The sequence below is a fragment of the Berghia stephanieae genome, chromosome 2, assembly GCF_034508935.2.
Source record: "Berghia stephanieae isolate SIO BIC M18660-M18661 chromosome 2, UCSD_Bste_1.3, whole genome shotgun sequence".
NCBI classification, from domain to species: domain Eukaryota; kingdom Metazoa; phylum Mollusca; class Gastropoda; order Nudibranchia; family Aeolidiidae; genus Berghia; species Berghia stephanieae.
Genome location: NC_088361.1, coordinates 108,975,443 through 108,993,417, shown reverse-complemented (window position 1 = coordinate 108,993,417; position 17,975 = coordinate 108,975,443). Strand labels below are relative to the sequence as shown.

Below are 17,975 nucleotides of genomic sequence, written 5' to 3'. Positions count from 1 at the left end.
GAGCCAGTGTTACTAAGTTACCATGTGTCATTAGGAAGGAAGTGACGTTACGACTGTTGAAGAGTATTGAGTTAGGCATATTATTATTATTAGGAATTCGATAGTGATTCTCTGCCACTTCTGGCATCAGTAGAAGCGTGGAAGTCTACTACGGATTCTTTCCTTGGTCAACTTCTTAAACAATCCATTGCATTATCCATTTTCTATCCAGGTTTGTGTTCTTCCTGTTTGGGCCAAAGGGCGGACTTGGTGTCTACGAGGAGAGTGGCCGTTGCCTGGCTACTATGCTGGTGGATGACGTAAGTATGACTTGTAAAACAGTCCTTTAACTCTCTCCTTACCAGCTATTTTCAGAATGATACCCGAAAATTCATGCTCACCCAACACAAAGATAGATTTTTCAGACAGAACAGTAATGAGTAGGACCTATATTCTATATTCTATTTAGAAAAATGAGCTCTGCAACACAATGTCGAGTTTTTATAGCTTAAATTTAACAAAAGAAATCAGAATAAGAAAATTGTTGAATGCATCGTAACGGATGTGACGATTTTCCTATGGGTGGTAAGGAGAGGGTTAACATTCGTCGTGTCCTCAGACTTGAAGTTCATTCTGTGAAACGAATAGAAAAGATTGCATGTTTCCCTTGTAATGGAAATCGAATCTATTTTAGTCACTTTCCGCCGAATTTAAATAAGTCCTAACTAGGCTAACTGTTCTCTCTTGTAAGGACCGATGAACTGATTCAAAATAATTATATTGCAAAATCGAATTCAAATCATTCCCGTACTCAACTTTGCCATTTAGCGATGGCCTGATACAATGTTAGTATGTCCATTATTATTCTGTCTATATTGATACCGTGCATCGACTGTTGCTGATGTCAAATACAATGAGTGCGGTCAGTGACCTAATGAATGACCGAAATAATCTCATGTTATTCTTTACTCGGAATTTAGGACTTTATAGTAATTACAGAGGACATTAGAAAGAAACTGGAGGCAGCAGAAATGTGGTTTCTTAGAAGGATGTTAAGAATCTCATGGACAGAGAAGAAAACTAATGAAGAAGTATTAGAGCAAGCTGAAACTAAAATGTTATTAATTCGTACAATAAGAAAAAGACAAATGCAATTTTTAGGGCACCTAAATCGACTTAAATGTATTGAACATCTTGCTCTCACAGGAAAGATAGAAGGTAAAAAGAGTAAAGGTAGACCAAGAAAAACATATTTGAATAGTTTGAACAGCTGGGTGACAAAGAAAGAGAAGAGTAATATTAGTTTTCTGAGGTTATCTGATCAGAGAGATGAATGGCGTACCATGATCACCGATGTCTGGCACAGACTTGGTACTTGAAGAAGAAGATAGTAATACTATTGATTTAGTTTTGAGAGCTAGAACATACAAGGCATCTAACATTGATAACAATATGATCCCTGTAACCTTGTGTGGACTGATTCTTTGCTGTCTTTATTGAGTACAAAATATAGCTTGTAAATCAAGGATAAAAATAAGAATAATAGGATAAGGGAGGTCATCTTGCTTTTTAATATTTGCAGTAATAAATAAATTGCATCCCCTAAGACCGAGGAGTAGGGGAGGGGTGGGGGTGGGGGGGGGGGGGTAAGGGTCTTTTACTGGCGAAAAGATGGCCCTCTTTTTCAACTGGTCTTGTATGAATGCTTTGAGTGTTATCTTACTGAAATGTTTGACATCGTATTGTAATAAAAGCAAATTCTAGTCATATTCTTAATAGAATTTTAAAGGATACGCGTAAATAGCTACTATAATAATAATAATAATAATAATAATAATAATAATAATAATAATAATAATAATAATAATAATAATAATAGACTCGTATAGAGCGCATGTTATCCTCAACAATAAGGCTCTTGGCGCTTTAAATTACATCACCACAAAACAATATTTAAAATAGACCTACATGAGATGAAAAAAGAAATATTTTCAAAGATTTCTTGAAAACAATCAATGCTTTGGATTGTCGGATGCTCTGTGGAATGATGTTCCATACAGACGGACCAAAATGAGAAAAGGACCTTGTTCCTGCATTTGTACGAATGCGTGGGATAGCCAAACGGGTATGTGGTCTAGTTGTATGACAGTCGTCAGCGTATCGCAAGGTCCAGGTTTCGAGTCCGGCTTGTGATGCGCATAATTGAGTCCTTGGAAAAGGCCTTCACTCCCATTCTCTCACCGTACCCAGGTGTAAAACGAATACCTGGCCGTTCTCTCTGTAAGAAAAATTCTATTATCGCCTAACGGGAATCGTGTCTCGTCCTATATGTTAACTGTTGTTGTTGGCTAGGGACCTATTGTAAAGCGCTTTGAGCACGTGTAGTGGATATTGCGCTAAATAAATGCTCAAGTTTGTTAAAAGAATTGTTTATACCGTAAATAAAATCGTGGTTAAAACACGTAAGCACGATTCACTTTATCTATTTTTATCAACAAAAATGTTGTCTAAACACAGGATTCACATTTAGGTTTTTAGGGGATTAAAAGTTCAGTAATAATAATAGTTATTATCATCATTTTTATTATTATTACTATTATTTTTATTATTATTATCATCATCAGCATCATCATCATCATCACGATCATGATCATCATCATCATCATCATCATCATCATCATCATCATCATCATCATTATCATCATCATCATCATCATCATCATCATCATCATCATCGTCATCATCATAATTTCTATTATTATTACTATCATCAACATCATCATCATCATCATCATCATTATCATCTCATCATCATCATCATCATCATCATCATCATCATTATTATTATCATCATTATTATTATTATCATTTTGGTAGGTGTTCCGTGAGGTTGCTTACAAGGCACGTAACTGTGATGATCTTGTGGCTGGAATTGACGAATTCCTGGAACAGGTTACCGTGCTACCTCCTGGTGAATGGGACCCCAAGATCAGGATTGAACCCCCCGATAAAGTGCCCGACCAGGTGTGTCTCAATACTTAAATGATAATCAACACGGAAGTGGTATAATAACCACACAAAAAGGGGGGATAATTTGCAAACCTGTTGGCACTAAAGGCGTTTCCCCCTGAAAAACCCAGAAATATGAACCTTTACATGGGAGTACATTTCTGAAGATAGTATGCATACGATAAGTTAAGGAGCAAATCAAGTAAAACAAGAGATAAGATGGAAAAAATCAGAAGAAAAGAATAACAGGAGGAGGAGGAAGAAGAAGAAGAAGAAGAAGAAGAAGAAGAAGAAGAAGAAGAAGAAGAAGAAGAAGAAGAAGAAGAAGAATTTTTTTGCAATTTACTGTTTAAAAGTAGCTTTATATAGCTTAAATATTCCTCAATTAAAGGTCAACCATTGCTTTATTGATGTTTTTAGAAACTGATTGAATGGATTGTAATAGTAATAAGATAAACCTGTCCTCACCCCAAACACGTCATTCGCGCGATGACCTTTAGCACTGCTTTACAAATAAATTCTCCTGTGTGATTAGCCTCATATTTTACTCAATAATATTATGCCTAGCAGACTTAGTTTAACGCCATGGCAATCAATGTTGAAGTGACAAATTAGCGAGCAGGCACTGTTTCATGAACACCTTTCAGATCACCGATTTGTCACTGTGATATTTCCAAATTAAGGATGGAGCTACACTAATTGGATTCAGTAGTCTGATGTCACGCCACCCCACAACGGCGGCCATCTTGGTTCTAAACAAAGAAAATCATTACTTTTTATTCTTCATGCTGGCTAGAACTTTTCATATGTCTTGTGATCAGAATGTGTAAAAGTCAAAACATGATCAAATTTATGGGGTTTTTTTTCCTATGGATACGCTTTTATGCTCGCCGGAGAAATATTTCATACGGGGGTCCGCCATTGTTCCAATAGTTTAGAGCCAGTGTTACTAAGTTACCATGCGTCATTAGGAAGGAAGTGACGTTATGACTGTTGAAGAGTATCAGTTTCCTCGTCCTCGTACAATGTTTTTGTGTTGTCATGCAGCCAAGGATTCATAGAGAAAAAGCTTACCTTGTGAAGAATTTAATCACTAAATCGTCTCAACTATTGGAAGAGTGAATGAAAATGGAGAGGATTCGTATGGGAGCGTTTTGTTCCCAATACGAGGCCTCTCCATTTTCACTCTTTCGTTAGTATTTTCACGATCACCGGCTTCAGGCAGCCCCTACAGTTTTCTACTCAACTGACTATTGGGTAACTTTTGCGATATAATTGTAATCAATCGGTTCGAGGCTTAGTCGAGGAAGGCTGATTTTTTTTTTATTATTGGGGGGGGGGAGGATTTTGTTGGGTTGTTTTTGTTTTTTGTTTTGTTGTTTGTTTGTTTTTTTGTTTGTTTGGGGGGGGGGGGGGGTGTATTTCCCTTTCTACTTTTTCTGGTACTTTTTCATACACAGATCGTTATGGCGACACTGGATCTGTGATATAATTGATAATGCTTGGAACTCTTTTACGTAAATTCTCTCATACAAACTTTAAAAACATTTGCATCTTATAATATTTTTTATTCGTGTCAAAAGTTGTTAAAATGTTCCCTTTGATTCTCTCAAAGTAGTGAATTGACTCTCGTAGTGAAATGACTCTCGTAGTGAATTGACTCTCGTAGTGAAATGACTCTCCATTCTAACCTCTTTAATTGTTTACCCGTCCAGAACTTCCGTAAGACAACGACCAAGACAATTCTGATTGAAGGTGAGGACGAGAACGAAAAGGATAAAGAGGAAGAGGGGCATTGCGACCCCGATCTTGTTTTCAGCGGTCGGTAAGTCAGTGATGAATTTTTTTTTTTCAAAGCATGGTTCCATTTGGTTTTTAATCAGACATAAAAATACTTCTTGTGTCCCATTGAAAAAAAAGGACTGTGTCTTTTGCAGTTGTATTCATGGTATTTTGGGAAATAATAATGATCTAAAACTAAAGTAATTTAAGATGTTATTAGTTTATTTTTGTTTAATGCTGATGTCAAAGGGGTTCGTTCAATTCAAATTTCAATTGTTTAAAAAAATATATTGATTTATCAGTAATTTCTTGCAATGGTTTATCTCTAATATGACGTTTAAGCATAAGATAAGATATACTTTATTGATCCTGAATGGAAATTATCATGGCATGAGATGTTCTTGCGAAGATTTAGCATCATATTAAAATGCTATCTACAGTGTGTATCCCATATCATTTATGATAGTGAAACAAAGGTTCTTTATATTTCCCCATATCGTTTATTCACACGTTCCCAATATTTCCCCCCAGGCCTTTCGGTGGACTTTATCGCGACATAAAGAGAAAGTTGCCTTTCTACGTCAGTGATTTCAAAGATGCCTTGCATATACAATGTCTGGCTTCGTTCATCTATATCTTCTTGGCTACCTTGACTCCGAATGTCACTTTTGGAGGCATGCTTGGAACAGAAACGGACCAATACATGGTGGGCAAAATGAAATTCTAAAAATTAACAAAAAAACCCTATACCTTTGCCCCCCCCCCCCCCCCCCCTCTCGCCTCATTCATTACCACTTCTACCCAGAAACTATTTTGTTGGCAATATCAAATTGAGAGATCAGGGAGCGGTCACCTCTGTAGTGTAATGGTAGCACGTCTGACCGGTAATCAGAAAGTCTGAGGTTCGATCCTCAGTCGAGGACGAGCGTTTTTTGTTTGTTTGTTTTTTGTTTTTTTTTTGTTTTTTGTTTGTTTTTTTTTGCAAGGTTTATTCTTTCTTGTATTTTTTCTTTCTTGGTTTGTTTGACACTGTTTCATATACACTTTTTAGATCATTATTTTGTTGGTCCTGATTAGAATAATTTAAAACTAAAAACCATGATTGCATAATGGCCAAAACCTTATTCAACAAATAGTGCCCACTTTATCGAAATGTTTTAGCAGCAAAAATTATTTAAGCAGAGTTGCTATACGAGATTATGGAGTTTAGCGCTCTTAAAATGGCATAAATAATATGAATTTGAATGTAAGCTTCAATTTTATTTCAAGAACATTATCAAATGAACGTTTCTGGTTTCCCCTTTATCAACAAAACAGGATGAAAAAAACACTACAGATGAATGAGCTAATGTAGTAGTGGCGTAACAACGCCACAAAAATTTTTTTTTTAATGATTCTAAACTAATTTATCATAGCTTGAAACATAGTTCTGATCACATTTAGAGAATTGGCACTGATTTCTTCTTTCAGGGAGTGATGGAATGCATTTTGGCTGCTGCTGTAACTGGAATTGGTTTTGCTTTGTTTGGTGGGCAACCCCTTAATATTTTAGGAAGTACGGGCCCAATGTTGGTGTTAGAGAAAATAATTTATCAGTTTTGCAAGTAAGCTGATTATTTTATATGCATGAAATTATTCATTTTGCTTCTAAGCTATGTATTACTTTGGTTTTTCAGTATATAGTTAGCAAGATTATTATTATTATCATTATTATTATTATTATTATTATTATTATTATTATTATTATTATTATTATTATTATTAATTATTATTATTATTATTATTATTATTATTATTATTATTATTATTATTATTATTATTATTATTATTATTATTATTATTATTATTATTATTATTATTATTATTATTATTAGTATTATGATTATTATTATCATATTATTATTATTATTATTATTATAACTATTATACTATTATTATAAATATTATTATTATTATCATCATCATTATTATTATTATTATTATTATTATTATTATTATTATTATTATTATTATTATTATTATTATTATTATTATTATAATGACGATCATCATCATCATCGTTATCATTATCAGCACCATCAGCATTTTTTGCACACTTTGCAAAATCTTCTGTGATTATTGAAAAGCTTTGAATAAAATCGCATCTCTTCCATTGCATCTCTGCCCAGGGACAACGAGTGGGATTTCTTACCCTTCCGGTTCTGGGTGGGTATATGGACATCTGGCTTCCTTCTGTTAATTGTTGCCTTCGATCTCAGTGCCCTGGTCAGGTACATAACCCGGTTCACCGAAGAGAGCTTTGCCTCTCTTATTGCCTTCATTTTCATCTATGAGGCCTTCAAGAAATTGGCAGAAATTGCACAGGATGACGCTCCAGTCTACCTTCATCCTGATGGACCGGAAGTTCCAAATTGTTTCTGTAATGTTACATGTAAGTCCGTCCCAAGTGATTTGTGATTGTCTGGGCTAGCAGATATATGTCGCGTTTTGGACGAGACATCTTGAATTTAAACTAGCTGGAAAAAATTGGATTTTACTCTTTTGACCTTTGAATTTAACCCTTTCCTTGCCAGCCATTTTCAAAATTTTCCCCAAAACTTCACACCCTCCCAACACAAAAAGAGACATTTCTTACTCAAACAGAAAAGCAACAAGCATATTCTATACATAATATTGTTCGACAATATGAACTCTATTACAGAATGTCAAGTTTTTATAGCTATAGCGAAAAGAAATGAAATCTGGATGAGAAAAGTGACGGTTGAATCGTAACAAATGTGATGATCTTCCAATAGGTGGTAAGGAGAGGGTTAAATGGTACCTGTCGCTTAGAAGCGGACTTTGAAATGGAAATCTGCCTGAAGAGTAACCTAAAATATATGAAAAAGAGCTATTGACTCGATCGTATTTTCTTTCAATTCATTTTCATTCATGATTCTCAAATTGATCGGGCCGTGGGTGTTCTATTACTACACATCAATATTTACTTGATGGGTGATCGCTTAAAATGTAATTTATAAAGGCAGTCAGTTATATTTAACTTGTTCGGGAGGCATTTGAGCCTGTGTTCTATGTACCAATGATATGTAGTATTTAGTGGATGTCTTTTTTAGTTATTTCCGTTATGTTGTATTAAGTATTTTCTGTATTGGGTTGTGGAATGAGAAGATGAGCATATTTACGTGAACATTGCTGTATATTTTTAGAAAATCAAGTTCGATTCATTTGTAAACTATGCTATATTTATGGCTTATATACTATGTATCTATTTTTTTCTATATATGCAAATTTTGTTTTACAGATCTCAACACTTCCGCTACAATGGCACCGACTCCACATTACAATGAGACGTACTGTAACATGCTGAATGTCAGCACACCTCTAGCCTTGGGCACCAGCTACATCTGGGAGTGTGACGATCTCTACTACGTGCCTGATGCCCTCATGTTCTCCGTCATTATATTTGCTGGTACTTTCTTCATCGCCATCTTCTTAGTCAACTTTAGAAATTGGCCTTGTTTCCCAACTTTTGTAAGCATTGTCTGTTTCACCTTCCTATTGATTTATTTTCCTATTTCGTTTTTGACAAAAATAAGATTGACATTTTTTAAAATTTAATGTATAACTGCATGATGATTACAACGTTAAATCAAACTATATTATGCATGTCTATGTAATCGAATAAAAATTATATAAAGTAGCAAATAAGCATAATATAGTCAATGTATATAGACATGTGTAATATCGTTCGCGTTAGCTTTATAATTATCATGTTGATAATAAGTCAATAGTAAAAAAAGATTCAAATATAAAGGACAACCATAGAAAGGCAAAATTGAGAGAAAAGTAATTGAAATTACATAGTCGTCTATATAAAACAAAGAATGTATATCAAGCGGCGAACGAATCCTATAACAGATCTTCCCGATGGCACACTAAGAGGATACTCTCAAGAAAAGATATCTCTTCAACACTGGCCAAAGAGATAGTCGGATAGGGTTGACAAATAATAAATGATTATTCATCTTGTTTTTCAGGTTCGTTCAATGCTCGGTGATTTCTCTGTGTTGATTGCCATTCTGTCAATGGTTGGTGTTGATGCAGCCCTAGGTCTCCCTACCCCTAAACTGATTGTGCCTGACGAATTCAAGGTTAGAAATAACTCTTTTTCTATTATGATATAAACATGTATACTTTGTGAGTTGTATCAAAATTAATACGGACGCACATAACAATAAATCAGCTATCATAATTGATGCTATTTTAATTGTCACAATAATTACAGTTGTAGGTTCTGCATCTTCTATAGATTATTTAGCATTACATGTGTCTAACTTAATCTAGTATTGTATTTCCATTATTATGAGATTCACCATGACTAACAATACCACTATAATGAGTTTCTTATATTGAAATTATTTACTGGTATTGCAAAATTAAGAGAAGAAAAATGCGTACCTTAATGTTGGTCAAAATATTTAGCATATTGGTATTGTTTGGTTTTTTATTGGTTTTTTTTTTGTACGATCAAAACACGAAAAGACGCCTTTTCGATGCTTCTTTACAGTTTGGTTTTGTTCAGGGTTCGAAGCTTGCTTTCAAAAGGGTGTATATAAAACACCCTGAATTGCTGCTTTGATTCACGAAGCAAATTTGATTTATACTTTCTCATGCACGGAATTGGGCGAAATAGTGAGAAAATCTAAACGCCTGTATCCCATTATAGATGAATGCAAAACATATCTAGCCCTATTTCGAGTAGAAATAATTTTAGTACGCCTTTTAGCTTTACTTACATATAAGATAATATGTTATATATGATTGGTTACTTCGTGTTGTAAATATTTTAAAACGGAACATATTTGATAATCGTAGGAAAACACTTGTGAAATCAACCAATCACAGCAGACAACCTGATAATTGTAACGGTCAAAAATAGCATCACATTTTGATTATTTGCTTTAAGAAAACTCCTTGATGACGGGCAATAGGCATCTATATAACGAAGAAGAGCAATCCTAGCGACAATTTAAATGGATGGTAGGAGGGGGTTATAATGGGTGACGTATGTTGAGATTATGCGGCTATGTGGTCTAGTGGTATGACACTCGCTTTCGGATCTGAAGGTCCCGGGTTCGAGCCTCGCGCTCGGCGCATAGTTGAGTCCTTGGAAAAGGTTCTTTACTCACATTCTCTCACCGTACTCAGGTGTAAAATGAGTACCTGGCCGTTCACAGCGTTGTGTTTGTCCGAAAAATTGTAATATCGCCTAACAGGCGTCATGTCCCGTCCTACATGTTAAATGTTGCTGTTGACCAGGGACCCCTTGTAAAGCGCTTTGAGCACATTTTGTGGATATTGCGCTATATAAAGCTCAATTATCGCAATCTTTTGAAGCTCCACATAACGATTTATTTCTACTTCTACACAATTTTAATTCGTTGAAGAGGTCACACGTATAGGTATGGGGAAAAATCATTTGATAAGTAAAAACCATTCTCCATATCCGCTCTTTTTTACAGCCTACTCGCTCGGATGCCCGTGACTGGTTGGTTAACCCTGTGAAAGGTTCAAACCCATGGTGGCTTGCCTTGGCTGGTGGCATTCCTGCCCTTTTGGCCACCATTCTCATTTTCATGGATCAGCAGATTACGGCTGTCATTGTCAACAGAAAGGAGAACAAACTCGCGGTGAGTTAAAATCAATCGTTTAGATTTTTCTAGAAATGTTTTTTTCACTGTCAGAAATGTCGTTTTACATTAAGTAGAAAAAATGTTTACTTATTAAAAATGACATAGAGATAATTTTGAAAATAAATGTTGTGAGATTGATATATAAACGATTGACAATAATAATAATAATAATAATAATAATAATAATAATAATAATAATAATAATAATAATAATAATAATAATAATAATAATAATAATAATAATGTCTGTAAAGTATAATAAAAGTTCACATTAAGTATTTTAATTTGCATTTGAAAAAGTGTGCATGGTTTTGAAATGTCATTTGAAAATTATCATAAACCAAAGTGGCAATGAAAAGTCAAAAAGTACTGGACAAATGCCTTCAAAAATCGTTTTCTCCATAACAAAAAGCCATCTAAACATGTCCAGTATTCAGTCTAGTCTGCTATCATTAAAGATTAGATCCTGTGGTCTTTAACGTTTTCAAATTTTCTACCACAACAATATTTTTTCTTGTTTGGCGGCTGTGTGGTCTAGTGGTATGACACTCGCTTTCGGATCGGAAGGTCCTGGGTTCGAGCCTCGCGCTCGGCGCATAGTTGAGGCCTTGGAAAAGACTCTTTACTCACATTCCCTCACCGTACTCGGGTGTAAAATGAGTACCTGCCCGTTAACAGCGTTGTCTTTATCCGAAAAACTGTAATATCGCCTAGCAGGCGTCATGTCCCGTCCTACATGTTAAATGTTGCTGTTGACCAAGGATCCCTTGTAAAGCGCTTTGAGCACATTTAGTGGATATTGCGCTATATAAAGCTCACTTTTATTATTATTATTATTTTTTAAGAACTTCATGAATGACATGACTTTGATCATATTGAAATCTCCGTTTACATAATTGCTGTTCCTGTTTGAAGTTCTCAATGAAATATCCTTTCAAATTCCAGAAGGGCAAAGGTTATCATCTGGATCTGTTGGTTTTATCAATCCTGGTGGCAATTCACTCTCTTCTCGGTCTTCCTTGGTATGTGGCCGCTACTGTGTCAGCCATTGCTCACGTCAACTCTCTAAAGAAACAATCTGAATGCACTGCTCCAGGAGAGAAACCAACATTCCTTGGCGTCAGGTACCAATGAACAATTACAAGAGTGATTATGTTTTCATATATGTTATATCCTTACATGTACTTATTTGGAACCCATCATCAATCTGGTGAAATGGATATTTTAACTCACTCAATCCTAACACCGACTATATCCGTAGTTTACCCGGGTTACTTTTACCCCATGCCTAGTTATTACATTTTTCTGAGACAAATTATAGGCGTTGTGTCAAAGCTAATGTTTTTAGTTTTTACATGTTAATGATAGTTGAATATCCTATCTATGTACATGCTCATTTTTTAATACATTTTTTTTCCAATTTTGAAAAGTAGCAAAAATCTCTAGGATTGAGTGAGTTAAAAGATAAGAATCAAGTAAGAATAATCAGAAAAAAGGAAATTCGTTGAAATAACCTAAAATTATAGCAAGCGCAAAAACAAAACCCCATTGAAAACATAAACATATTCACTGTCTATTTCACCAGAGAACAAAGAGTGACAGCTCTCCTTGTGGGTATTCTCAGCGGTGCTGCAGTGTTCATCACGAACATCCTGAAGGTAAAAACAAAGTTATGAAAAGGATTGATTCATTTATACATTTTATTTCATTAGTACTTGGTTAACTCATCATCTAGTTAAACCATATGTGACGCAACGTCTCAAGACGATATTTTGTCGGGATGGACCAGAAGCTATAAAGTCAAATTAACGTTAAACTGGACAAAAATATGAATTATTGATATTTAGCACTGTAAAATATGATATTCATTCATTCTCTTCTATAAGGTATACAAACTCAACTTAAGTCTAATATTTCTGGCTACAAATTCAATTTTAAGCAACTTAATCATCCCGACGTAATACCGTTTTGAGACGAATGGTCACATATATGAAAGAGTCATACCCTTTGTTTATTCATGTCATCATTGGGAAAGGGCATATTCATAATTTGGCCAGAAAATTTGTCCTTCAAATATCGATCGATTGAAATGACCCTCATCATGGCAAAAATTCTAGGGTCATTATAGTCGATCGATATTTGAAAGAAGAGTTTTATCGCAGACATTTTAAAAACGCGTTTTTAGACCGGCAGAATAGACATAAGGTGGGCGGATTTCTTTTATTCTTCAATAAATAATAACGCGAAGTTGAATGTAAGCTTATTACATTATCTGTTTTTGTAATTAAATTGAAGCTTACATTCAACTTCACGTTATTATTTATTTCTTCGAGCTTCGAGCAGCAACATTTTCACTTTTATTCTTTAAAAAAAGTTCATCATTCCTTTTAGTAGTAAGACACAATATGTATCCGTTTTCATCGTTCCTTTTCCCCTTGGCGATTAAGATGATTTGTCAAAAACCCAACAGGGATATTTTTTTTCTGTAATTTTGATAATAAGACCAAGCCAATGGTTTTATAAAGATGATATTGCTAGAACCCATTTTCAAGATCTATCTTTATTTCTTCCTCCACAGGTGATCCCTATGCCTGTCCTCTATGGTGTGTTTTTCTATATGGGATGGTCTGCTCTTAGAGGCATGCAGGTAAAATCCAACGCGTACAATTATTGTTTTAAACTTGTATTCTCTAACACGGTCTTTTATTATCGTCAATATAATCGCTGATAGTGGACACGCAGGCTATGTGGTCTAGTGGTATGACACTCGCTTTCGGATCGGAAGGTCCTGGGTTCGAGCCTCGGTCGGCGCATAGTTAAGTCCTTGGAAAAGGCTCTTTACTCACATTCTCTCACCGTACTCAGGTGTAAAACGAGTTCCTGGACGTTAACAGCGTTGTCTCTGTCCGAAAAAATTGTAATTTCGCCTAACAGGCGTCAATTCCCCTCCTACATGTTAAATGTTGCTGTTGACCAGGGACCCCTTGTAAAGCGCTTTGAGCACATTTAGTGGATATTGCGCTATATAAAGCTCAATTTTTTTAAAAAATTATATATAATGTGTTTTCTAATCCCCAGTTTATTGATCGTCTCTTGTTGATGTTCATGCCAGTCAAGTATCAACCGGATTACCCGTATCTTCGTCACGTGCCCCTATGGAGAGTTCACGTATTCACCTTTGTCCAATTACTCTGCCTGGTTGCTTTGTGGGTGGTGAAGAGTATCAAGAGCATATCCATTGTGTTCCCGTTGCTTGTACGTAGTTTATATTGATGCTGTGCGCTTAGTTAAAATACTCACAACATCCGTCGTAAATAATATCCTATTTATATATAATATACCAACACACAAAGCTATATATGTATCTGTGACCGTTTATAGTCTGAGTGATATAATTTAGTGAAAACAAATCAAAATGGCTGTCGAAAAAAAAATAATAATAACAAAGAACTGCGTGACGTCAATTTTGTTCCATCTATACAACTGTGTAATACTCTTCAACAGTCGTAACGTCACTTCCTTCCTAATGAAGCAAGGTATCTTAGTAACACTGGCTCTAAACTATCGGAACAATGGCGGACGCCGTATGAATTATTTCTCCAGCGAGCATAAAAGCGTATCCAGAGGGAAAAAAACCCCCATAAATTTGGTCATGTTTTGGCTTTCACAAGGCATATGAAAAGTTCTAGCCAGCATGAAGAATAAAAGTCAGGATTTTCTTTGTTTAGAACCAAGATGGCCGCCGTTGCCTGGCGGCGTGACATCAGACTACTGAATCCAATTATACCTTGTTATTTCTACCACCTCTTGCTTACTTAATGTATGGCCAATCGCCTCAAACATAATTATGTTGGAGTGATTCAAATGTTGATGACTGTATTAAAGAAAAAAAAAGAAGATGACACTGAAGAAAATATTTTGCTTTTTAGTCAAGGAAATGAAGTGTGTGTGTCCCTTACAATGTGATCATTTGAAATGTCATACTCCTAAATACTTTAGCTTAAAAGTCTTTTTTTTTTTTCAGAATCTTCACAATATGATTCAAAAGTCGTAACGTCATTTCCTTCCTAATGACGCATGGTAACTTAGCAACACTGGCTCTAAACTATCGGAACAATGGCGGACGCCCTTGAAATATTTCTCCTGCGAGCATAAAAGCGTATCCAGAGGGGGAAAAAAACACATAAATTTGATAATGTTTTGACTTTTACACATTCTGATCACAAGGCATATGAAAAGTTCTAGACAGCTTGAAGAATAAAAAGTAATGATTTTCTTTGTTTAGAACCAAGATGGCCGCCGTTGCCGGGCGGCGTGACATCAGACTATTGAATCCAATTGATACCGAATTGAAACGATGGATCACGAGTATACATCTAAACATCATTCCTACGGTTTCACAGTGCTCAACAGTTTCTCAATTCGTATATTCGGGTAGAAATTTGTGACTCAACGTCTCAAAACGGTATTATGTCGGGATGGACCAGAAGCTATAAAGTCAAATTAACGTTAAACAGGACAAAAATATGAATTATTGGTATTTAGCACTGTAAAATATGATATTCATTCTCCTCTATAAGGTATACAAACTCAACTTCAGTCTAATATTTCTGGCTACGAATTCAATTTTAAGCAACTTAATCATCCCGACGTAATACCGTTTTGAGACGAATGGTCACATTTATTATCATAATATTATACTAACATTTTTATAATTCTCTTTTATTTTAGGTACTATTCACTGGTGTTGTGAGAAAGATCTTAGAGGTAAAATACACTCAAGAGGAACTAAAATACCTGGATGACATACTACCCTCGAGCAAGAAGAATAAAAAGAAAAAAGATGTGGAATCGGACAAAAAGGTTGGTGTGATTTAGTCGTTTAAAGGGGATCATGGATAGCTCATACGGTAGAATCACGCTCTCACCGGCCAGGCGGAGTTGTCGTACCAGTAAGGTCGCGGCTTCAAACCCCCATCACCGCCGCGAAAATAAAGTTATTCTCTATTGTCTTCTGGCACTTTCCTACTCACTTCATCTCTTGTTGTTACCAACATAAGTACCTGCTCCGCTCACTTTTCTAATTTACTATGTATGCACCCTTTAGCGGTTTTAAATTAGATTTAAATTGAGCTTTTATATAGCGCAATATCCACTAAATGTGCTCAAAGCGCTTTACAATGGGTCCCTGGACAACAGCAACATTAAACATTTAGGACGGGACATGACGCCTGTTAGGCGATGTTATAATTTTTTCGGACAGAGATAACGCTGTTAACGGCCAGGTTCTCATTTTACACCTGAGTACGGTGAGAGAATGTGAGTAAAGAGCCTTCTCCAAGGACTCAACTATGCGCCGAGTGAAGCTCGAACCCAGGACCTTCCGATCAGAAAGCGAGTGTCATACCACAAGACCACATAGCCGCACGTTTATAAACAACTGTTTTGTTTAGGTTTTTTTTATTTTACAATGAGTGTACTTTAGCATCATTGAAAAGTAAAAAAACGCTTTATTTTGTTGGAACGTAGCAGATTATTGAAGTTTGTTTTTTGTTTGTTTGTTGCTTTAGGTCTCTTCCAACACAATTGAGGTTATATGAGAGACCGCTGAAACAAAAAAAAACAAGCAATCTAACAAAAATAGTACAAATGTAAATCAAAATCATAACCTAAAGATATCATAAGCTAAATTATAAATAACCAAGAACAAACAGGCAGAAGATTTACAGAAAAAAAAATACCCCCTGTCAAAAATACAATCACAAACCAAAGAAGCAGGATAGGCTAGTAAAGAGAAGAAGAAACGACATCACTATCGGATCGTACACCCGTGCGAACATCACAGGTATATGATTCAAGGGTGATGCTCCCATCCAACCACCCGCTTATTGAAGTTTATAAGATATTTTGATTTGAGAATTGAGAGATTTTAAAGGGAATAAGTTATTCTTGTGTGTGTTCAAGGCCCAGTTTTATGTGAAGATGTATGCAAGTATGATAACCAAATATAATTTATTGGTGGGGGGGGGGGGGGGGGGGGGAGGTGTTTAATTTGTCATTGTACAGAATATCTTATTTCTTTGAAAATATTTTCCGGAGCAACAGCAGATTAATTGCAATTAGAGCTATCAGACTCAGACTCATGTAGTGCTCAAAGGTCAATTAAGTTTATCTGAAGGTCCGAAATGTTTCTCTTTGAATTAGGGGACTAACTAAAATAAATTGCCTAAAGCTGTTGACATAAAGGATTGAAACAAATAACAAATCAATTGAAACAAAGTATATATAAATATGCACTGGGTTGAATATTTAAGACTAAATCTTTTCTCCGTCCAACATTATTAAACAATATTACAGGTGCAGAAGAGGTTTATATATGGAGTTTTGTCCCGATATTTGCAGGTAAATCATGTGGATTGTGAAAATTGGCCTGTTTGTCACAAACATTTTTTTTTTAATTGTCACTATTTATTTGTCTTCACCAGATCTCGGCGATAATTGCCAATGCTGACAGCCACTTCAAATCGAATGACGTCACGAAGGATGAAGGGAAGGCAGCGTCGTTCTTTTTGCACGATGACTCGAACGATTTACCTCCCCCTGCCTATGACAACAAAGGATTCGACACCAAATTATGATCATTTCATTAGTCTAAAGATATTTTTTTTAATTATTAATTTATCCAGAAACGATATTACATTTATAAAGAGGCTGTGTGTGTGTGGGGGGGGGGGGGGGGGTATAAAAAGAACAGAATAAAGAACTCGGCGCGTGTTTGGACTTATTAAGATTTATTGAATGATCCAACTTTACTTAGTTAAACGACCTTTTTTTCGGATACAAATCTTATTGCACAATTCAAATATTTTTAATGATAATTTATCGGATACATGATTGAAGGCTGATAAATGAAATATTTTACTGCTTTATTAAAAGGTCATTTAATGTGAATGATAAAACATAAATGAGTTATGAATATTCTCCAAACGTTTCTGTAAAGCCTAGTATTTCAAAGTGAAATAAAACGACGGTGAAGGGCACCTGATGCTAATTATCTAGAATAGATTCTGTGTTTTGTTTCGTTTTGTTTTTATTTCTAATTGGATTCAGTAGTCAGATGTAACGCGCCCGGCAACGGCGGCCATCTTGGTTCTAAACAAAGAAAATCATTACTTTTTATTCTTCATGCTGGCTAGAACTTTTCATTCCCTTTTCATATGCCTTGTGATCAGAATGTGTAAACGTCAAAACATGATCAAATTGATGGGGTTTTTTTCCTCTGGATACGCGTTTAAGCTCGCCGGAGAAATATGTCATACGGCGTCCGCCATTGTTCCGATAGTTTAGAGCCAGTGTTACTAAGTTACCATGCGTCATTAGGAAGGAAGTGACGTTATGACTGTTGAAGACTATTGCTGTGAGGTTCTACACCTACATAATTGAAAGGAGAAGTGATCATTTCAAAGAGATTTAGTTTTGCTGTTAAATAGCCCAGTGGATGATTTTTAATAA

General features: G+C 35.4%; 1 protein-coding gene across 3 annotated transcripts in view; it reads left to right on the top strand.

Moving 5' to 3' along the window:
- The window catches only part of LOC144966207 (electroneutral sodium bicarbonate exchanger 1-like), a 76,148-nt gene extending 58,622 nt beyond the window's left edge, over positions 1–17,526 (top strand). For 2 of the 3 annotated variants that reach the window (XM_078902376.1, XM_078902377.1), the window contains exons 9-23: positions 212–299; positions 2,857–3,003; positions 4,704–4,813; positions 5,302–5,476; positions 6,241–6,374; positions 6,939–7,201; positions 8,072–8,301; positions 8,808–8,921; positions 10,293–10,460; positions 11,409–11,587; positions 12,049–12,121; positions 13,042–13,110; positions 13,542–13,718; positions 15,195–15,326; positions 16,949–17,211. In XM_078902376.1, the coding sequence (XP_078758502.1) occupies positions 212–299; positions 2,857–3,003; positions 4,704–4,813; positions 5,302–5,476; positions 6,241–6,374; positions 6,939–7,201; positions 8,072–8,301; positions 8,808–8,921; positions 10,293–10,460; positions 11,409–11,587; positions 12,049–12,121; positions 13,042–13,110; positions 13,542–13,718; positions 15,195–15,326; positions 16,949–17,101 (2,212 nt within the window). In that variant the 3' untranslated portion in view covers positions 17,102–17,211. Of the gene's footprint in view, positions 1–211; positions 300–2,856; positions 3,004–4,703; positions 4,814–5,301; positions 5,477–6,240; positions 6,375–6,938; positions 7,202–8,071; positions 8,302–8,807; positions 8,922–10,292; positions 10,461–11,408; positions 11,588–12,048; positions 12,122–13,041; positions 13,111–13,541; positions 13,719–15,194; positions 15,327–16,948 lie in introns of all 3 variants that reach the window. The other variant, XM_078902375.1, reaches the window with a different exon arrangement.
- The last annotated feature ends 449 nt before the right edge of the window (positions 17,527–17,975 follow it).